Source organism: Delphinus delphis, chromosome 8, assembly GCF_949987515.2.
Source record: "Delphinus delphis chromosome 8, mDelDel1.2, whole genome shotgun sequence".
In the NCBI taxonomy this organism is placed as follows: Eukaryota; Metazoa; Chordata; class Mammalia; order Artiodactyla; family Delphinidae; genus Delphinus; species Delphinus delphis.
Window position 1 is genome coordinate 63,109,209 of NC_082690.1, and position 22,707 is coordinate 63,131,915.

Below are 22,707 nucleotides of genomic sequence, written 5' to 3' on the forward strand. Positions count from 1 at the left end.
GTCTGTGCCCATGTGACCTGCCAATCCTGCGTCCCACCTTCTCCCCAGTGCCGGTCACTGGGCTCCTGACAAGCAGGCACACCTTACCTGTAATCTGATGCCTCAGATTAATAATAAGACAACATTAGCTTTCCTACACGTGGCATCTCCTCCATCCAGGGCACTGCGCTAAGTGCTGTACATGCATCATCTAATTTAACCCTCACCCTGTGAGGTAAACAGTATTATCTCCCCAGATGAAAAAAATTGAGGCTGAACTAGCTTATCAAACATCGAGAGGCCATTAAGTGGTAGAGCTAGCATAAAGAAGTCGATGGCATTGTCTGCCCATTGGCATATGCCCTCTCCACACTCTCTGAGGGCCTTATACTCCAATGACTTGGACTTGGCCCTGTGACCTGCTTTATCCAGTAGACTATGGGTGGGGTGACAGTTCCAAGTGAGGGCTTTAATAAGCATCACATATTTTTATTTGACCCCTTGAGCTTTTGGCCTCTGTCATAGGAATTCCCTGGGTCCTGGAGCAAACAGTAAGACTCAGAAGCAGACCTCTACCTGTCTGGAGCCAGGTCCAGCTGAGCCCAGCAGAGCTGTAGCCAACCCACAAATTTATTGCTGAAAGCAACTGAGATTTGGGGGTTGTTTGTTACTGCAGCAAAAGCTGACTAATCCAGATTTAAACTAAGATGTTTCTGATTCCATACAGAGCTTTTAACATCACAGTGTTCTTCTGTGCCATTGCTTCTTGGGCATAGAAACCAAGGCTGTTTGGGCTAGATCCAGATGGGGACCTCTCTCCGCCCCCTTAGGAAAGGCTGTCTCTTCACCACTTCATCATCAAGTTGAAGTAGGCAACCTATAGCTGTTCCAGGTGCACTCTTCTTTTTCTTCCCCTGCCCTCTCCCTAGAAAAAAAATTGCAGGAACCTACACATCCCAGCAAATCTTCAGCTTGGAAGAAGACGCAGCTTTATCAGTCAGACACAACCAGGTTGTCACATGCTTGGTCAGCTCTGCTGGTTCTAAAAGATTTTTCCCCTCTGTGCTGTTATTATTCAGCTCAATGAAGACTACAAAACTAAAACAATGCCTAAGAACTTTGCGGAAATTTCTTTTGTTTTCATCCTGCTGGCACTAATTCAGTGTTCCTTAACTTCACATTCCCAAATGATTTGTCATGTAAGTTTTTTGCTAATTTACTTTCAGTTGTTCTGTTTCTGCTGTTTCTTCCCCCCACCTAAATCATCTGCTTCAATATAACCATAATTTTCAAAACCAGTAGGATGTGCAGTGAACAGTATACAATAAAACTGATTAACTGAAAGCCCCATTTAAAAAAAAAAATCCTAAAAGCTAATGGAATACTCTTTTTCATTTTAGAAGTCATGTTATATTCTGTGGAGTTTTTTCCCACAAATGTGTTTTTCAATGTTGTATTCTGCTAAGGCTAAACTTTGTAGCTGCAAAGATTTGATTCCTTCAGATTGGAACATGATTTTCCCTGGTCATCTTAATGGGAAAAGCTCTGAAGTGGACCCTTAGGGTTTTTCATACGCAGTGTTTCTTCTCTCCTCTTCTGGTAAAACAACCCCATTTTCCTTGAGGATCCACTGGCTTCCCTCTGTGTCCATGTGGTTTAGGTAGACCTGGCCACACCCTTGGCTCCAGTGCTCTGTGTGCCCTGAGGCTGTGTCCATCCGGCACAATCAGGAGTTGGTTCAGGGCAGGCACATCCCGGCATCACTACCCAGTCAGGTGAGACTGGCCCCAGCAGGTGCCTGAGAAGGAGGTCGCCCGGTGCCTGTCACCTCTCCCTCAGGTGCTCTGTGGAAGCGATTTCAGCAGCCCCTCAGTCGTTTCCTTCTCATTCTAAGCCATTCATCTTAGGAAGGAGAACCCAGGTTTGACCAAGTCTTTCTCCTTCAAAAGCTTACATGGAAGCTTTTAGGTAAATAGTCATACCTATTTATGTTTTCCAAATTAATTTTCTATTTTGTACCTTTTCTCCTGATGCTTCCTTGCCCTAGAATACTGTTCCTCTACACTCTCACCGTATAAATCCTACCTAATCCTCAGGGTTCAGTCTAAGTGCCACCTCTTCTGTGAACTGCACCCCACTTAGCACGAAGTGTTCCCTTAATACTTTGATGGTGACTCCCATCGACCACTTACCGCCTCTAGCTTTATAGTTTGTTAAATACATCTGTCTTCTCCCTTGACCGTGAACCCCTTGAGGTCTGAATCAGTTAAATTCACTGTATTTAACTGATTTGGGCTCCTTGTTGACCTTTGCTACAGTGGTGATTGAGGCTTTCCTCTGTGGTCCACGGATAAGTCTCCAGTATGTGGTGATCAGAAGACAGGAGGGGACTGGTCGGTGTGAGCGTGCCTGGGGGAGGATTAAGACAGATGAAGCCTGCACACAGCTACTTACAGTGGGTGGAAGCATCCGGAGGAGAAATGCAAGGTACCCACACCTGCAGAAGGCTGGGTGCACCTCCCTCCAATGTCAGGCAAATGAGAGCTTGAGGACATTGGGATCTTGTTCTTTAGCCAGAAAATGCCCACCATCCATAAAGGTAATATCCCGAAGTCAAGTTCAGAGGTGAACAGATCTAGCATCCATTTACTGTGCGCTAATGTGATCTAGCGTCCATTTACCGTGCGCTAATGTTTAGGGGCAGTTGGGGGTAGATATATGGCTCTTCGTTCATGATCTCTTTGGCATTTGTGGCTCTTTGTTCTTTTTCAGAGCTCCATTTGTCCCTTTTCAGGAAACGCTGAACTTAAAAACTCTAGTCCTCTTTGGGGGCCAGCTCCTAATAGAGCTCTCAGGAGCCGAAACCCACTATCTCCTTCCCATCTTCACTGCCAGGGTGATGGGGACTACGAAGGCACGAGGGGTGCTTCGGCTGCTCCCACATGCTCACTTGCTCTGGTTTCCCTACTCTCTTGTGTGCTCTCCAATCCAATCTCCACACTGCTTCTGGGGTCCAAGTCCTAAAACACAAATCTGACCGTGTTCCTCCTGTACTTGAAATCCTTCAGTAACTGCCCTCTGTCCAGAACAAGATCCAGTTCTTTATTTTGGCATTCAGAATCCTCTGTGACTCCTTCCTCATCTCCCCCTTGCATTATGTTGAGGCCATGCCCAATCATTGGTGGTCCACACCATGCTTTTTATTCACCCCATGGCCCCTGCTCCTGCTTTCACTTCTTTTTGTGTGTGTGCTGTCCTTTCCACCCCTCTTTGCCTGGCTAGATCCAGCTCATCTTTTAAGCATCCCTGAAGTCATCTTCTTCAGGAAGCGTTCTGAAGATCGTCCCGCTGTGAGTTAAATGTCTCTTGTCTGAGTTCTCTTCTCCTAGTACCCTGGCCCACCCCTAACTTAACATTTGGTGTCACTTGATATTATCTGTGTATGAGTCACCTGCAGCACATCCAACGGCTCCTTGAGGACAGAGACTGTTATTCATCATTGTATAACCAGTACCTGGCAAAATGCCTGGCACAAAGTCAGTGTCGAATAATTTCTTGCTGGATAGAATTCCAATTCCTTCTATCTTACAACTTGGAACATGATTGCTGATTTGTTAGGAAGACTCTGCATGTCATATTTTCAAACATACAGGCATATGGTTCTATTAATATATAGAAGTAACCCAGGGCTAGCTCTGAAAGCCAAAGAAGCTCCCTTTTCTTGAGGACTAAATGAGCTCTACCTTCCTTCCAGCACTCAGTTCTCCAACTGCAAGATGACGCCCATGAGAGTTAAATCAATGCAGTCAAATTCCCAGTCATTATCACAGATGATATTTGCGGCAACACAAAAGGGCAGACAGTTCCATAAATGTCTCTGCAAAAGAATCACCTTAGTTTAAAAGCACATTGGGAGATCCATGACTGTTTCCTACAGGAAGCTCAGAATTCCTTCATGGTTGTAATCACCATGCTGGTTGCTTATCTCAGCAATCTTTCAAGATTCCTCTTTGCATTCCTGCATAATTTGTCGTATTGTGCCATTCTGTCCAAGTAATGATCAGTCCAGTAAATATTGATTGAGTACCACACTACTCTGGGTATACATCTGTGAGAAAGAAATAGACAAAAACTTTTGCCCTCATAAAGCTTATATTCTAGTGAAAGAAACAGAAAATAGACATTGTAAATGAACACAGTATATAATATTGAAGGTGATAAGTACTACAAAAAATACAAGAAAGTAAGGAGAATCAGAAATGTGGTAATGGTTTTTTTTTGTTGGTTGGTTGTGTTTTTTAAAGGGAGGTTAATTTTAATAGAGGTAATGGTAGGTCTCAAGAAGAATTCTTACATTTGAGCAAATACCTGAAGGAGATGAGTGAGCAAGCCATGTGGAAAAGCAGGCTGAGGGAACAGCCAGCGCTGAGGCCTTAAGGAACTTCGTACAAGGAACAGTGAGGAGAGCAGTGTGGGAGTTGCAGAGGGAGTGAGAGGGAGAGTAATAGGAGTGAGATCAGGACGGTACACAGGGTGGGCAGGGCCCAATTACAAAGAACCTAGTAGATCTTCATAAGGACTTTGGTTCACACTCTGAGATGAACAGGAAAGTCATTGCAACATTTTGAAGAGAGATATGACACGGCCTGGGCTTACAATTGTTCCCTCTGGTTCTGTGCTGGGAATAGACTATATCAGGGCAAGGGTGAAAGTGGGGAGACCTTTAGGAGTCTGCCACTGTTACCTAGATGGAAACAGTAGAGGTGAGAAGTGGTTACATTCTGGATATATTTTGGAAGGAGACCTATTAGGATTTCCTGATGTAGGGTGTGACAGACAAGCGAAGGGATGATTCCAATGTTTGGGGCCTGAGCAACTGGAAAGATGGAGTTGCCATGAAGTGAGCTGAGGAAGACTGCAAGTGGAGCCCCTGCGCAGGGCAGTCAGGAATTGGACCTACTACATTTGAAGCATCTGTTGGATGCATCTACAGGGAGACATCAGTGGCAGTTAGATACAGAAATCTAGATTTCCAGAGGTAGGTCAAACTGTAGTTGTAAAGTTGTGGTTGAGATGTAAATGGAGAAGAGAAGAGGCCCAAGGACTAAAAATTGGGACATTCCAACACTTAAAAGTAGGGAAAAAAAAAAAAGTAGGGGAAAGAAGAGAAACCAACAGAGAATAGGAAAGAGAAAGTCATTGTAGTAGTAAGAAACTTGTACTATCCAAAGACAAGAGAAAAGCAGTTGTTTCCAGGAGAAAGGGATGATCATATCTGTCAGATGTTGCCAATAGGTCAAGTAAAATGAGGACTGAGAACTGACATTGGGTTTATCAATGTGCTGAATATGGTGACATGGGATACTGGGTTAAATAGTGTTCCTCCCCAAATTCCTATCTACCTAGAACCTCAGAATGTGACCTTATTTGGAAATAGTTTTTGTAGATATATGTAGTTAAGTTAAAATGGAGTTGTACTGGGCCCCAAATGATGGGACCGAAATCCAGTGACTAGTGTCCTTATAAGAAGACGATGTGAAGACACAGAGAGACACACAGGGAGAATGCAGCATGATAATAAAGACAGGAATTGGAGTGATGCAGCTGTAAGCCAAAGAGCCAAGGGTTGCCGGTACCCACCAGAAGCTAGGAAGAAGCAAGGGGAAATTCTTACCTACAGCCTTCAGAGGGAGCATGGCCCCACTCACATGTTGATTTCAGGCTTCTGGCTTCCAGAACTGTGAGAGAATAAATCTCTGTTGACTTAAGCCACCCAGTTTGTGGTATTTTGTTATGGCAGCCCTAGGAAACTAATATACTTGGTGTCTTAGCTCAGACTGCCATAACAAAATACCACAGACTGGGGGCCTAAAACGACAGAAATTAATTTTCTCACAGTTCTGGAGGCTGGAAGTTAGAGGTCAGGGTGCCAGCATGATTGGGTTCTGGTGAAAGCTCTCTTCCTGGATTGCAGGTGGCAATTTTCTCACTGTGTCCTCACATGGTAGGTAGAGAGAAAGAAAGAGAAGCAGAGAGAGCTCTCTGGTGTCTCATCTTATAAGGACACTAATCACATCATGAAGGCCCCACCCTCATGATGTCATCTGACCCTGATTACCTGCTCTGACCCCATCTGCAAAGATGAATTTTGGAGGGTACACAATTCGGACTGTAGCACTTGGTAAAGCAGTCATTTAACATCTCTGTACCTCAATTTCCTCATCTATAAAGTGGGGATAATAATAGAACCCACCTCAAAGAATCGTGGTGAGGAGTAAATAGATTAATATATGCAATATGCTTAAAACAGTACATACTAGATCCTACCTAGTGTTAACTGTTACAATGATTATAAATCTAATCATTTTGTTTTGAAATTAAAATGCTCATTTTTACTTGTTCTTTGCTTTATTCTCAATTAGCTCATTAATTTGACAGATTAAATTTCCCTAGAGTTCTAAAGCCAATTTCACACTTAATCAAATTCTCTTAAATATTTCAAATTAATGGGGAAAAAACCTTATAAATCTAGCAAAAAATTCTTCTAATATTTAAACACTGTTTAAGCAATTGATTTGACTATTTTCCCTTAAACATTTGAAACTAAGGTCACAAATTTAAAATGTGATTATATGAAACACTTCAGATATCTAACACAGTAGGTGTTAAACAGAATTGTTCTCAAGGACTGTTAACTCCTATAATGGTAATAAATAAAATCTTATACATTTAGATTAAATTGCCTTGAGCATTTCAACATCTTAAAAATCAAATTCATAAATTTAGTATATTGGATTTTCCTAAGCATTTGAATATTGACTATAAATTTAACAAGTTATGTTCTCCTAAATATATGCACTAAAAATCGTAAGTCTGATAAATTTCTACTATATTATTTCATTAAGCATTTACTTTAAAAACATGAACATAACATAAACGAAGCAAAATTGTGTTATTACACTTAAATAAATATGACTTAACACAAAAGCATCATTACTTCCTCATTTGTTATTCTTGTATGCTATACCTTTCTGGCATTACAAAGTTACTTTCCCAAATAACAGGAGTAGAATTATCTGTTCAAGTCCTCTATAGTGACTGAGATTAGCAGAGATCTGAGTCCCAAATTACAAAGGTAGGCTACCTGTGCACAGACCTGGGACCGGGCCTGGGCTGCCTCCCAGGGAGATTTCACCAAAGCTATGCATTAACAAAGGAAGTCTCTTCTTATGGTTGGCTTCTGCTAGCTGCATTGTCAGTGGGAGACATCCTCAGGCTTCTATAAGACCTCATTTACTCTTTCTTCTTGCTCATCATCCTCGGTTCTCTAGTCATCTATTGACAACCGAGCTCTTCAAGAGCAGGGTGTGCGTTGGTTATCTTCTTGTTTCTAGCGGTCAGCACATTTGCCTGGTGCTCAATAAATGCTTGTTGAACCAATTAATTAATAAATGTACTGAATGTAAACCTGGAGTAACCAACCCCAAAATCCTCTACTTGACTTCATCAGGTAGAATAAGTTTTTCCTTGCGGCAGTTCCCTAACTTGCCCCTTCATCTGAAAAACCATGACAACACTCATCTTATGAACGGTGCCTCACTTATAGCCCTGCTTCTTGCTTGTGTCTGATGAACCCCTCTCAGTAACAGCCTGCATGTCACACATGTCACCATTCACCACCTTCCCCTCAAGGTTGACCTGACAATGGATCTTAACATGCTTTCCTATGAAGTCTGGACTGTTCCGAGTTCTTTTCTGAGCTGAGAATCCTTAGAAAGGCGCTGTAGTGGAACTGGCATTCAAGGTGCCATAATTTGCCATCCTGGGCAGAGTACCAAAGAGCACACATTTGGATCCATAAACGCGTGATGGCAGATCCTGGCTCTGCCATTTACAACCTTTGTTGTTTGGCCTTTCTCAGACTCAGTTACCTCTGTAAAAAAAAGTAACTGTAACATCTGTCCCAGAGGGTCGAGACAAGTATTGAATGAGAGGTTTGCAAAGCTCTTAGGACAAAGCAGGGTGCTTGAGTGCTCAATAGATAGTAGTTACTACCCAGATGGACGCTTCCATTTTCTATCTTTTGCCCCAATCTCCTGGCTGGAAATGCAGTTACATTCACACTGCTTTCTTTCTTTCACATACTGATTCTTCAAGATGTGAGGGGGAGAGAAGACTAGAGAATGCCCTCCTTGGGGAAATTGGGAAGGGAAGAATCAGATTCTAAGCGGGCCAGGCATTATGTTTCTTCATATATTTGTTTTTTTGTTTTGTTTTGTTTTGTGTTTTTTGCGGTACGTGGGCCTCTCACTGCTGTGGCCTCTCCCGTTGCGGAGCACAGGCTCCGGATGCGCGGGCTCAGCGGCCATGGCTCACGGGCCCAGCCGCTCCGCGGCACGTGAGATCTTCCCGGACCGGGGCACGAACCCGTGTCCCCTGCATCGGCAGGCGGACTCTCAACCACTGCGCCACCAGAGAAGCCCTCTTCATATATTTGAAGAGCTGTGTTAAGTAATAAATAGTCAATGAAATCCCAAGATTTTTGTTTATTTAAAAAATAAAATTTTAAAATACAAGTTTAACAGTATTAAGTATAATAAGATTGAATCATGTAATGAGTCACTTCAATTTTTGACAAGCTTCTTATTTCGAAACCCTTAGATACTTCCTGTAATCAAAACCCATTTTCCAATTCACAGGCAGATATTATCTAATGATCTACTTAATCTTTTCATGTTCTTAATTTGGGGTCAGTCTCAATGGCCTGTCTCACATCAGCTGTCATTTTTGTGATAGAAATGTCACTTCACATTACAGTTTTCATTGGGACAGTTCTCATCTTTAGTTTCAATTCAATTTAATTCAAATCAAATCCATATGTCTCAGAACAATTGAATTTGCTTAAAATCCCCTCTGTTCAGATAAGATTGTAACCAGTACATCTTGTTGATGCCACTGAAGTTCCTGATACCTTCTAAACCCCTGGCGCTTCCCGATAGCAAGGACGCTGCTGCTTCTACCCCCTGAAATGGGCCCGGTGCCAGCACTGGAAGCGGCGAGGCAGCCTGACAGCCACCAGTCCGTGAACCACCACTGCTGTCTCCGACCCTGATGCCACAGTCTCCACCACCCCATCCCACCACCATTCCTACCGGGTCATTGCTCTTCTGAACTACAGAAAACTCTTTCCTTATACCTCATTTAACAGAAATCTGGGCTGAGAAACAGCTCATTAGGTTACAAGAATTTAGAAAGAGATTGTAATTTGCTTATTTTGGGGGGGTTGGTTGAGTTTTTCAAGTCTTCCTCCCACAAGAGAGGCAAAAAGGACTGAGCCCCAGCACAATACACCCATGGCGTACTCAAAATTGTCCTTCTCCTGGAAAAACGCAACTGCTTTTTCTTATGCCTGTCTTGTCTACCTGACTTTCCCTGGGAGAAATTTGTTTACAAAAGCTTTTTTTGTGAGATTCCTGGTAGAAGTGACCTTACCACTCTGCCAGAGGTGTTGAAACTTCTTTAATCCCTTCATCCTGTGGGCTGGCAGACCAAGAAGTGTTCTGGGGCCTTAGTGGCACTGTCCAGAGTAGGAAAACAAGGATGCTGGGACCAGGCAGGATCAGGGCCCAGAAAAGTCACCCAGGTGAAGAAGGGGTAGACCAGTAGGCTGCTCCACAGTATTCCCAGGGGCTGAGCTTGATTCCAGCTAAGAGCACATAAGGAGACTTCACCAAGTGAGCAAAGCACAGTTATAGGGGTCAGTTTGGAGCTGTACTGTGATTTGACCACTGGCAGCATGGCCTCTGCTGATGGTATTCCTGGGTATGGGGACTGTTAAAAGATGGGCTGAGGTCATAGCCCAGCCCTCTAAGCAGGCCTTAGGTAAGGCCATAACAAACCAGGTACAGAGGTAGTGCCTGAGGCTGGGCATTTTGGGAGAGCTCTACCCAAAGCAGTCTGGAGGGACTGTGCAAACGAAGAGGTGAAACTAAGGTCATAACAGGGAAGAATGGGGTATAGAGCTGAGGGGGCAAGTGAGATACACATGCAGGCCACTGGCCAGGGGAATCCAGAGAAATGGAATAAGAAGATAGGAAGCTGAAGTGGGATATGCAGCACCTGCGGCATGCTGCTAGCTTTTATTAGGGTTTCTTAAAGTTACCTCATCTGGCTAGATTTAGAGTAGCTAGAAAACCAAGGCAGAAGCTCAGATATATAGACTGAACTTACACAGTGCGTTTAGGAATGATATAATTGCTAAACCTTAAACTTTTTATTTCATTTTATTTTTTAAATTTACGTATAGTTGATTTACAATGTTGTGCTAGTTTCTGGTATACAACAAAGTGATTCAGTTATACATATATATATATATTCTTTTTCATATTCTTTTCCATTATGGTTTATTGCAGGATATTGAATATACTATAGTTCCCTGTGCTATATAGTAGGACTTTATTGTTATCTTTTTTTTTTTTTTTTTTTTGCGTACGCGGGCCTCTCACTGTTGTGGCCTCTCCCGTGGCGGAGCGCAGGCTCTGGACGCACAGGCTCAGCGGCCATGGCTCACAGGCCCAGCCGCTCCGCGGCACGTGGGATCTTCCCGGACCGGGGCACGAACCCATATCCCCTGCATCGGCAGGCGGACTCCCAACCGCTGCGCCACCAGGGAAGCCCCTATTGTTACCTATTTTATATATAGTAGTTTGTATCTGCTAATCTCAAACTCCTAGTTTATCCCTCCCCCACCCCCTTTCCTTTGTTTTCTGTGTCTGTGAGTCCATTTCTGTTTCGTAGAAAAGTTCGTTTGTGTCATATTTTAGATTCCACATATAAGTGATACTATGTGGTATTTGTCTTTCTCTTTCTGACTTAATTCACTTCATATGATAATCTCTAGGCCCATCCATGGTGCTGAAAATGGCATTATTTCATTCTTTTTTAAGGCTGAGTAGTATTCCAGTGTGTGTGTGTGTGTGTGTGTGTGTGTGTGTGTTTGTGTGTGTATCACACCTTCTTTATCTATTCATCTGTCGATGGACATTTAGGTTGCTTCTATGTCTTGGCTATTGTAAATACTGTGAAGCTTAAACTTTGTAGTTAGAAATCTTGGGTTCAAATTCCAACTCTGACACTTAGCATGGCTTTGGGCAAACTAATCTCTCTACATCTCTGTATCCTTCAATAAAGAACTTCAGAGGGTTCTTCTAAGGATTTGTAAAGTTCGTATCACTATAGATAATCAAAACCTGAAGGCGTGTGGCATATGGCCTCACTGGCTAATAGCAGCACAGCTAATTCCAGACCACATGGCATTCATTGGTGGGGCTGAGCCTGTTGACGGTTTGCCTTCCTGATAAGAAAGGATTCAGGGACTGGCAAGCTGGCCTGCAGTATGAGCCTCACAGCTGGCAGAAGGGGCTCTGGGAACCAGTACCTGATGTGGGTGGTGGGTTGGGAAGCAGAGCCAGCTGGAGGGTGCTCCAGAGCATCTGGGACAGTTGTATTTGAATCACAATATAAGGGAAATATCCATTCACATTTTCCTCCTACATCCAGAAAAGAATGTTCTTCTCCCAGGGGTATGGGTGTACCCACACCCATGCACACACTTCAGAGCCCAGGGTCACCGTCAGACTTGGCTTTACCTTCACCAGTTATGCTCTGGCTTGTATTACTTTCTCTAATAGCCTCACACATGAACATTTGACCTTTGAAATGCAGTCCACACATTCCAGTTTGGGAACGTTTGCAGCTCTCCCATGGTTTACATGTTTGCTTTTTGTTATTGCTATGTCCATAGAAGTGACTCCAGTTTTCTTTCTCTCTGTGACTGCAGCATTAATACTCTTAGTCTGTATTGGAAGATGCCCTGAGTTTAAATTAACTTGAATGCCGGGCTGAGTGTGAATCACAAGATATCCTGCCACTCTAAGTCTGGGGCTCCGGTGAAAAAGCCCACCCCTTACAGCTTGAGAGCACGGAAGGGGTGTCACACCACGCAGAACCACTCTCCCCTCCCCAGGCTTACTTCCTCCTGCTCCACTTCTCACACCAAATTCTGACAGTCCCTCCAACTTCCTCGGCCCACGGTGGCCTTCCCTCCTCCTCTCCTGACGGCCTCCCCTTCAGCCTAAATGGCCCAGCTCAAGACATCTTCAGAATCCTCCCTGTAGACCTCAGTCCCCTTGAAGTTGGTCCTTCCCTGCTCTTTGCTCCTACGCATTTTACACACATCTCTGTTGTTGAGCTTCTCACGTTGTAATCTCTCCCTCTGTGAGCTCTTTGAAAGCAGGATTTGTGTCTTCCTCATGGTATCTGTATCCCCAGCATCTGTCACAGTGCCTGGCATTTGTCTGATACCCATTAAAAATATATGGATGACAGACATAGAAAATAAACTTATGGTTACCAAAGGAGAAGGGTAGGGGGATAAACTGGGAATTTGGGATTGACAGATATACACTATTGTATATAAAATAAACATTAAGGACCTACTGTTAGCACAGGGAACTATATTCAACTATATTCAATTGTAATAACCTATAATGGAAAAAAATCTGAAAAAGAACATGTGTGTGTGTGTGTGTGTGTGTGTGTGTGTGTGTGTGTGTATATATATATAACTGAGTCACTTTGCTATATACTTGAAACATTGTAAATCAACTATACTTCAGTGCTAAAAAAAAAGGAAATATTTTTGTGTATGGTGAGAGGGTGTGGTCTAACTTCATTGATTTACATGCAGCTGTCCAACTTTCCCACCACCACTTGCTGAAGAGACTTTCTTTTTCCCACTGTATATTCTTGCTTCCTTTGTCAGTGATTAATTGACCGTAGGTGTGTGTGTTTATTTCTGGGCTCTCTATTCTGTTCCATTGATCCATTATGTCTGTGCCAATACCGTGATGTTTTGATTACTGTAGCTTTGTAGTATTGTCTGAACTCAAAATGGCCTGAAGACTTAAACATAAGACATGACACCATAAAACTCCTAGAAGAGATCATACACAAAACATTCTCTGACATAAATCGTACCAATGTTTTCTTAGGTCAGTCTCCCAAGGCAGTAGAAATAAAAACAAAAGTAAGCAAATGGGATCTGATCAAACTTACAAGCTTTTGCATAGCAAAGGAAACCGTCAACAAAACAAAAAGACAACCTATGGGCTGGGAGAAAATATTTGCAAATGATGCAACCAACAAGGGCTTAATTTCCCAAATATACAAACAGCTTATACAACTCAACAAAAACAACAACAAAAACAACCCAATCGAAAAATGGGCCGAAGACCTAAATAGATATTTCTCCAAAGAAGAAATACAGATGGCCAATAGGTATATGAAAAGATGCTCAACGTTGCTAATTATTAGAGAAATGCAAATCAAAACTACAATGAGGTACCACCTCACACCCATCAGAATGGCCATCATTAAAAAGTCTACAAATGGGACTTCCCTGGTGGCGCAGTCATTAAGAATCCACCAGCAGGGTGGATTCGGGTTCACCCGTGTCCCCAGTGCAGGGGACATGGGTTCGAGCCCTGGTCTGGGAAGATCCCACATGCCACAGAGCAGCTAAGCCCGTGTGCCACAACTACTGAGCCTGCGCTCTAGAGCCTGTGAGCCACAACTATTGAGCCCACATGCCACAAGTACTGAAGCCCACGTGCCTAGAGCCCGTGCTCCGCAGTAAGAGAAGCCACCGCCATGAGAAGGCCGCGCACCGCAATGAAGAATAGCCCCTGCTCTCCACAACTAGAGAAAGCCCACACGCAGCAACGAAGACCCAACACGCAGCAATGAAGACCCAACACAGCCAAAAATTAACAATATAAATAAATAAATTTATATATTTTTTTAAGTTAAAAAAAAAAGTCTACAAATGACAGATGCTGGAGAGGGTGTGAAGAGAAGGGAACCCTCCTGCACTGTTGGTGGGAGTGTAAGTTGGTACAGCCACTGTGGAAAACAGTATGGAGGTTCCTCAGAGAACTAAACATAGAATTACTGTATGATCCAGCAATCCCACTTCTGGCACATATCCAGACAAAACTGTAATTTAAAAAGATACATGCCACCTATGTTCATAGTAGTGCTATTCACTACTATGTAGCCACTACATGGAAGCAACCTAAATGTCCAGCAACAGATGAATGGATAAAGAAGATGTGGTACATATATACAACGGAATACTACTCAGCCATGAAAAAGAACAAAATAATGCCATTTGCAGCAACATGGATGCAACTAGAGATTATCATACTAAGTGAAGTAAGTCAGAAAGAGAAAGACAAATACCATATGATATCACTTATATGTGGAATCTAAAATATGACACAAATGAACCCATCTATGAAACAGAAACAGAATCACAGACATAGAGAATAGACTGGTGGTTGCCAAGGGGGAGGCGGATAGGAGAAGGATGGAGTGGGAGGTTGGGGTTAGCAGATGTAAGCTTTTACGTGTAGAATGGATAAACAACGAAGTACTACTGTACAGCACAGAGAACTATATTCAATATCCTATGATAAACCATAATGGAAAAGAATACTTAAAAACAAATGTGTGTATATATATGTGTATATATATATGCACACATGCATACGTATGTATGTATAACTGAATCACTTTGCTGTATAGCAAAATTAACAACATTGTAAGTCAACTGTACTTCAATTAAAAAAAGAAAATAATGGAAAAAAAATATATATATGGATGAAAACCAAAGCATTCTTTTTGTTTCTTCTTCCTACAGAAACGATGACTGTGGGTAAGAGGACCACTTATGCCAAGAACACAGTAGGACAACCATCTTACAAAGATCTTCAGTAACTTTTCCCATCCAACAACATCTAGACGACGCCAGTGACCAAATATTCAGCTGTAACCACAGCAGTAACTGGCCCTCTTTCCAGATTGGGTTTGCTGAATGTGAACAGTCCAGCTGTCTTCAGGTGGCCTAAGGTGGTGTGCTGTAGGGGAAGCACATCTCTTCTGGCCAAGAATTGAGATTGGACTATGGAAGAAACCACCTGATACAGTGAGAGTACTCAGAGTACCTAAAGGACTCTTAATGATTAACATAAGGCCCTTGGTGATGGGGTCTTAGCAGCTGCCCTGGCAATGTCACTCTGACATGATGTTATTTGCTCGAAGGCCCTGGAAGGACAGAATATTTTCAAATCTATCCAGGTGCTAAATAGGAAGCAGTTCTAATTCACACTGGACGACCACTGAGCTAATAGTTGTCTCCAGAAAATAATTTCACCCAAGAAGTACTCCAGCTTTGCAAGGAATAGCCCCAGGAGAGTAATAGGATAAACAAGCTGTTACCCTGGAGAAAATCGAGTACAAAGAGGTCTAGTTCACAGCAAATTCTCTGCCTACTCCCATGTACATGGCAGTGAGTACCAGTTGATCATGGCCCTCTCTTCTGCTAAACCCAGATGTGAGGAGTCAGAATCCCCAACACTGTTTTCAAGATGGCCAGTAGCCACTTCCTTTCAACTGGTGTTGGCAATGAGAATGAAAGGTCATTGTCATCCCTGTTAGAGAGGCATACATCTCAGTGGCATAGGCATTCTGGAATACCTTTCCCAGGTACATTTGTCCACTGAGGGAACAGCCTCAGAAACAGAAGTACCATTGAGTGAGCTGAGTTCCTGGAGAGATGATACGGCTGGCCCCTGATTCAAGGCACAACTTTTGGGCCTTCTTGGCCTGAGTGCCTTTTGGGGTATTTCCATGTGCAACAGCCCAGAGGCATAGCCTTGGGCAGCCACCGACAGGTTTCCTTTCACTTCTGGACACATGCATCACTTTCACAGCACTTGGGGAATGGAAATACCTGCAGGAGTGAAGGTCAAGGGCTCTCCCCGGGTATCACATTCATTAATAAGCTTCCTTTGTGACCACATCAGCCAACCCACTGCCAGCTGTGTTCTTCATCCTCATTGCTTCTGCCTCCATACAAATGAAACTAAAGGCCTCAGCATGCCCTGGGGGTGGTATTGTTACCTCTCTCTCCCATTATAGGTGTAAGGTGCCCCGTCCGTACATTTGCACCATTTCTCCAAGACACCATTTCCCTTTCATACAATCGCTTTGCAGCAGAATCCAGAGTTGGACTGTAGTTTACCGTCCTGGGAAGCTCATTTATCTTCATTTGAATTAACACTTCCATGTGGGACTAACTGTGTGGAAGCACAATCATTGCAGGTCTTCAGAAAGTTCTTATTGCCACAGCTACCCAGTACAAGCAACTACCCCAATGTCAGACCTTAAAGGGATGGAGACCTTTGGTTGTATGAGGCAGTGTTACAATATCCCAGCTTCATGTGTTCCCCAGCCTGCCTAATCCATTTCCATCTCTGACTGGCTTTCAACCTCCAAGATCCAAAGGGAACCCAAGGTTCTGCCTATGTCTGTTGACATGAGAAGAATTCAGCCTTCTTTGCCCAAGGTTCCCTCTGCCTGTTCCTCTGCATTCAGACATCTTCCATCATACCAGTGTTTAGAACCAAAGCATGAAGGACTAGTGCCAGCAGGATAAATATTATCTCTTGATCCGGGCAGATGAGCCCAGAAGGATGGTCCCAGAGAAACCAGACTGGTCCCAGTAGATATCAGGCAGCCATCCCGATAAACTTTGACTTGTCCCTGGCACTGGGAGCCTGGGTAGGAGATCCTGGGGTAGCTGTGCCTATTGTTCCCCAGGCTAAGATCTTCCTGCCTAGAGAACTAGCAGCCCTGGGGTACTTACGAGTATGCTACTGGCTTGTTGTTATGAAACAGAAGGTGACTTTGTAGGGGCCAGCAGGCAAAGTGAGGCAGGCAGGTGGCTTGTGCTGGAGAGCTTTTAACAGTCCAGCTGTGGCCAGAGGCTGGTTATAAATTTGAACTCCTTGAGCCCATCTGCAACTCTGCCTCTGTTCTCTTGCCTTCTGTTTGGTTTCCCTTTAGTTTCCTAGTAAATATTCCTTTTGAAAAATTCCAACCTTGTTTCATTGAACTTGGGGGGAAGGTAATTCTCCATTGTCTTTTCCAGGATAGAGAAGCAAATTAAAGTACCTTGAAAAAATGGAAATGGCAGTGGAAAGGGATATAACCTGGTTAGATCTTTGGAAGAGACCTTGGGGAAAACTGGTTCCAAGAGATGGGGAGAAACCAACTGTCTCCCTCAATCACCTGGCACTGACTGTCAGCCCATTCCTCTTGCTGCCTTTGTCTTCAAGGAGATCTGCCCTGGTTGCGTGTTGCTGCAAAAGCATCTTCCCAGCCAGTGAACTGGGCACATTTTGCAGGCGATGTGATACCTAGGAAGTACACTGGTGCATGACCAGAGGAGGAATAGGGGAGGGGAGGGAAAGGAATGGTGTCCACAGTGTGGATGTTTTCAAAATGCCCAAACAAGCATGACTGTAAATGGAATGATTTTGTCCTTATGGCCATCAGTAGAACTACATTTCATATGAAGAGAAGAAAGGCATACTCTCAAGCCAACAAGACTGACAAAAGGTAGATATGGACAATGTCTTGCTATCTTCATGGCCATCCTGTCCTGGTGGGTGTCCCAATTATCTATTGCTGCATAACAAAGCACTACAAAACTTAGTGGTTTAAATGGCAAGTTATCGCTCACGATTCTGTGGGTTGGTGGTGTTTAGGTGGTTGCTCTCTCTTGGAGTCTTACGGTTGCTATCAGATGGCAGCTTGAGGCTGGTACCATCTGAATACGGAACTGGGCAGGATATCCATGATGGACTCTTTGCATATACGTCTGGCTCCTCTATTCGGATGACCAGAACAGCGGGAGGCTGATTGGGCTTCTCTCTACACATAGTCTCTCCTCATGGTTAGCTTGTGCTTCCTCACAACATGGAGGTCTCAAGGCAGTCAGACTGCTTTCACAGTGGCTGGCTTCCCCCAGAGCTAACGTTGCAAGAGGTCCCAGTAGATGCTGCAAGGCTCTTCTAAATAACCTCAGAAGTAACAGAGTCATTCCCACCACAGACTGTTGGTCAAAAGCAAGTCACAGGGCCAGCCTAGATTCAAGGGGAAGGGATTCCACAAGAATGGAATACCAGAAAGTGTGGCTCATCTCATTGGGGCCACTTTGGAGATAGTGGGGATGGGAGTGGAGGGGGAGGTGTCACTGACTCAGAAGGCTTCCTGGATAGCTGTCACTTGAAAATCACATGCAATACTTAACATGCATGAGGGTGGAGTGAGGGGGGAATAATAAGGGGCAGAGGAGAAGGGCAAGGGTTATTCATGAACACTTAAATAGAGCATAAGCTGAAGAAAAGTGAATAGTTATGATCAAAACAGAACTTAACAGTGTCACAAGAAACCCTGGAGGAAAATTGTCATTCTAGTGACTGCTCAAAAGCTTGAGTTGAGTGCTTTTTACCCCCCTTATCTTTACTGCCAAAGTAAAAGTGCAAACAAGACATTCCCATGCTTGGGGACATACTTAGAAATGAAAATTCAAAGTAAGTAAGCAGAGGTTGTTTGTCCCTTTTCTGAAGACTTCGCTTCAGAAAGAATTACTGTAGTTAATTAAAAGAGAGAGATTTTATCAAATCTAGTTTAAGCATAGCTCTGCCAGTTGTCCCCTGGCATGAGGTCCTGGCATGGCTAGTGTTGCCATGGTGCTTCCTCCAGTCTGCCCCTCCCTCTCTTGCAGCAGTCCTGCCATATGGAATAGTCAGGATCGGTCCACTGCTCTTCCCTCCACCCTGGCCTCCTCCAAATGCAGCCACCTTGCTAGAACTTTCAAAGCAAAGTTATAGAAAGTGATTTAATGAACTGAGAAAAGGACATAACCATGGATGCGCACATGGCCAAAAACAGTGTCTGCAGCCTGTATGTGGATACTGAGAATTCTGCAGGCCATGTGGCTGTCCATGGCCACCCATTTCACTGATGGCCAGTGAGGGGTATTGAGAGTGTCCAGCCTGGGGGCGCCTTGGAATGGCCAGAGAGGATGGCCTCGCCTGTTTCTTTACCGTCCTGTTCTAGATCCCTGTGAAGAATCTCTCTCACACGTAGGATTCCTGAGCTGCTTGCTGACATGGAGCACAACCAGAGGCTGAGAGTGGCCAGTGAGACCTCTCTGAGGCTTGGGTTTTCTCACCGATGGGGTCTTCTGACTCTTCCCCCTCCAATCCTCTCTCAGGGCCAAAAAGACGCCATAACCCTTCAATGTCCTTTAACAACCACCTGTGGGCACTTTCCGAACCACAGACCCAGTGACACCTGCCACAAAGGCACTGCTTGGCACCTTACCTTCTCAGCCAGAGAGAAGTCATAGGCAGTGTTCAGAGAAACCTAGTGTGTCTGAGATGCCCGTTCCATATGAGTGGAGCCCTTCCATTGTAGCACAAGCTAGTCTACCTTCTCTCCAACTTCATATCACATAGGCTGACCTTCATGGAAGAAGTGAAATAGTAAAGCTTAGGAAAAGATGATAATCAGAAAAGTTGTCCCAGCAGTTAAGGAAATCCCGGAGAAGACCTGTAGGAGAACTCTGAGAAAAATAGGAAAAAGGAGGGTTGGCTGTTATTCTGGGAACTGCGGAAGACGAGCCCTGGTCCTCACCGCTAAGCCCAGATGTGAGGTAAAGGAAGCTCTGGTCAGCGCCACGGACCTGCCTCCAGTGTTGATGATGTCAGATATAAAGCTCCCTTTGCTCAGTCTCCCAAGAGAACAGATCGAGGCTGTCCAGTGACTATGGCGGAACCCACTTCTTCCTTCTTCCACTCAAGAGGCTTACATGTCGCTTGCTGCCTGGGCTCCCTGGGCATATGGGCTGCCAAGTTAAACCAGTAGTACGATCACTTCTGTCCCCTCGCTCCCTGGTGTCTTCTCACTGTGTCCAGGAGCTCTGGGCATGGGAAGGACTAAGAATCAAGATTGAAGATGCCCCCCAAGGCCTCAGAGGATCGAGAGCCAGCCCTGAAGTCCCGTAACTTTGGCTAAGTCTCAGTGGCATCAGGGTCCCCCATCTCATCCACAGGCCAGCTGATGATTCTCATGTACCTCCTCCTGGTAGGGAAGAGGAGAACAGGCCAAAGGGACCCGGGCCACAGAGGCTGTCCCCTTAACTCATTGCTACTGCCTCTCCAAACTCCATCATAAGGTAGATTTCCCTGGGAAATGGATAAGCATTGCCAGACAGTTTTTTTTTTTTAAAGTATATTTATCAATATGAAGATTATTGATGATAACACCACATCTTATAGTTTACTATGCATGGTATCATTTTTTAATCCATTTTCTTTATTTTTTGAAAATTCAACTTGTAATTCCAAGTGGTAAAGGTAGTTTAAAAAAAAAAAGTTAATATCTTCTTGGCTCGATACTAAATTTATTGTAGTTATTATTCCAATAACTATCCATTGCATTAAAGCTATTTCCAAACCAGCATTTGACATAGTAATACTGATGGTTTTTCCTGTCGAGTAAACATCATCTTCAGGACACTGACTTTTTCACAATTTAGATAAAATTCTTTCTGCATGGCAGCAGTATCCAGATTTGACTCTTCAAGTTAAGACAATTTCTCTAATTCACCAAACTCAAAGCTTTCAGGTAATAATAAAATCATTTCTTCAAATACCTAAAGATATTTGTATCCACGGCCTCAGAGATGAACTTATGGACTATAGAAACTGGTGAATAAGTCTTCCAGAAACAAGTTTTACCTTCATCTCAAAAAAGTAATGATTCTTTAAATATATATTTTTCCTCAAGAAATTTTGTAACTAATTAAATTTTTTTAAGTCTAACATAGTTTTCCAACGATCCTTACCTTAAAAGTGCACTAGAAAGTACAAGATACGGACTCAATAAAGAAAAGCATCGCCATAAACTGTACCTTTCTTAAAGGCAAACAAATGTGCTGTCCCTGCCTGTGTGTCTACAAACTCAGATGGCAACCCTGCTGAGGGCTCATTGGACCTATTGGATCCAGAAAGGCTTACAGACTTTCTTACACAAGCAGCATTGTGTCCCAACATGATGGTCAGTATTTTAAAATTGTGTTTTTGGCATAGAAAGAGTGAATATATGAATGTTTTATTGAGAATAAGACCCAGGCAGTCCTGAGCTAAGTAAGCCCCCTGGAGAGAATAAGGTGTCGTGCCTTACTATATAAAATGAAAGAGGAACACTGAATACTCTTTTCCAAATCAGAACTCCTGGGGTTGAAAATACTTCAACCAAAGTAAATATTTTTCTTATATATATAGATAGATAGATTTTATTTTGTTCTCTGCAAAGTTGTGTCACACTATCTTGAACAGCACTAACAGATTTTGCAATAATTGGATTTGTTTGAGGAAAATTAACAGGAGGGCATTTAAACTTTGCCTCCGGGTGTTTTCCACACTTGAAATCCACAGGAAGCTGCTTGCGTGATCCCGGCCCTGACCAGCGCTGTTAACCCGTGCTGGCCCTTTCACAGCTACTCCCTGACCTGCTGACACGCCCCGGAGCACCCACTTAGCAGGGGCTTCTGGGTCAACAGAATGCCACTTGGTTTTGATTCTCCCCACTCTGAAAGGTGGCTCTTTTTTTCCCAAAAAATTCAGAGCAAAGGAGAATGAATCCATGTCACCAAACAGAATAAGAACAAGGACAACCAATGTGTGTGCTTGCAGGGGAGTGGGGGGGAAACTCTAGAGCCAGCCCAAATGCCATATTCTTCATTTTTTTTCCTACGTTTTAAAGATTATTGATCTTGAACTTTTAGGGGACATAAAGATGGAATTTCAAAAAACAAAAACAATGATCTCAAAGGAAATCCAAGGGGTTATATCCGTGACTTGAAAGAGTCCCATAAACCCAGAAAAGTTTAGTAAATTATTCAAACACTTATTCTGTCTGGTAGACCAAATATTGACATTTGGTTGAATGGCTCCATTATGTCAATGTTCCCAGCCCATGTAAAAGTAGCTGTTGGCAGGTGCCTTCTTAAAGGACTGTTCCTATGCGTGAAGCCTCAGTGGGACCTACTATCCCTCAGAGGGGCCATTTCTGGCTTGGAAGAGCAGACTCAGGAAACCCCAGTGCAGTCTTCAGGTCTTCTGATGCTTCCATATGGAGGGGGAGTCCTTGTGGAGAAAGGCATTTATGTAAGTGAAGGAAGGGGACTTCCCTGGTGGTCCAGTGGTTAAGTATCTGCCTTCCAATGCAGGGGACGTGGGTTCGATCCCTAGTCAGGGAACTAAGATCCCACATGCTGCGGGGCAACTAAGCCTGCGTGCTCTGGAGCCCGTGCACCACAACTAGAGAGCCCATGTGCTGCAACTACTGAGCCCATCCGCCACAGAGAGAAGCCCCGTGCACCGCAACAATAGATCCTGCATGCCACAATGAAGATCCTGTGTGCCGCAACTAAGACCCGATGCAGCCAAATAAATAAATAAATATTTTTTTAAAGCTAAAATCTTTTTAAACTTTTCTTCATGAGGGAAGAACTCATGACCTTTGACTCCAGCGGACAAGGTAAAATCACTAGTTTGGAAAAGGCAGATTTCAGGCTTGAGGCTGTAATTATACAGGGGTTAAGGATTGGGAAGGAAGATAAACTAAAATTTACCCACGACTTGAAACTATTCTAGTGCATGATCGCACTGCTTTGGGTTCTAATCATAAAACATCTGCCTCGTTCTGGTAGACAGAAGCAGTGACAGAGACCAGCTGGCCCTAGAAGAT

General features: G+C 43.7%; 1 protein-coding gene across 1 annotated transcript in view; it reads left to right on the forward strand.

Annotated features, from left to right (window-relative positions):
- SYT9 (synaptotagmin 9) overlaps positions 1–14,865 on the forward strand; it is a 183,756-nt gene extending 168,891 nt beyond the window's left edge. The window contains exon 7 of the mRNA XM_060017302.1: positions 14,741–14,865. Within this exon, the coding sequence (XP_059873285.1) occupies positions 14,741–14,749 (9 nt within the window). The 3' untranslated portion in view covers positions 14,750–14,865. The remainder of the gene's footprint in view (positions 1–14,740) is intronic.
- Positions 14,866–22,707: the final 7,842 nt, after the last annotated feature.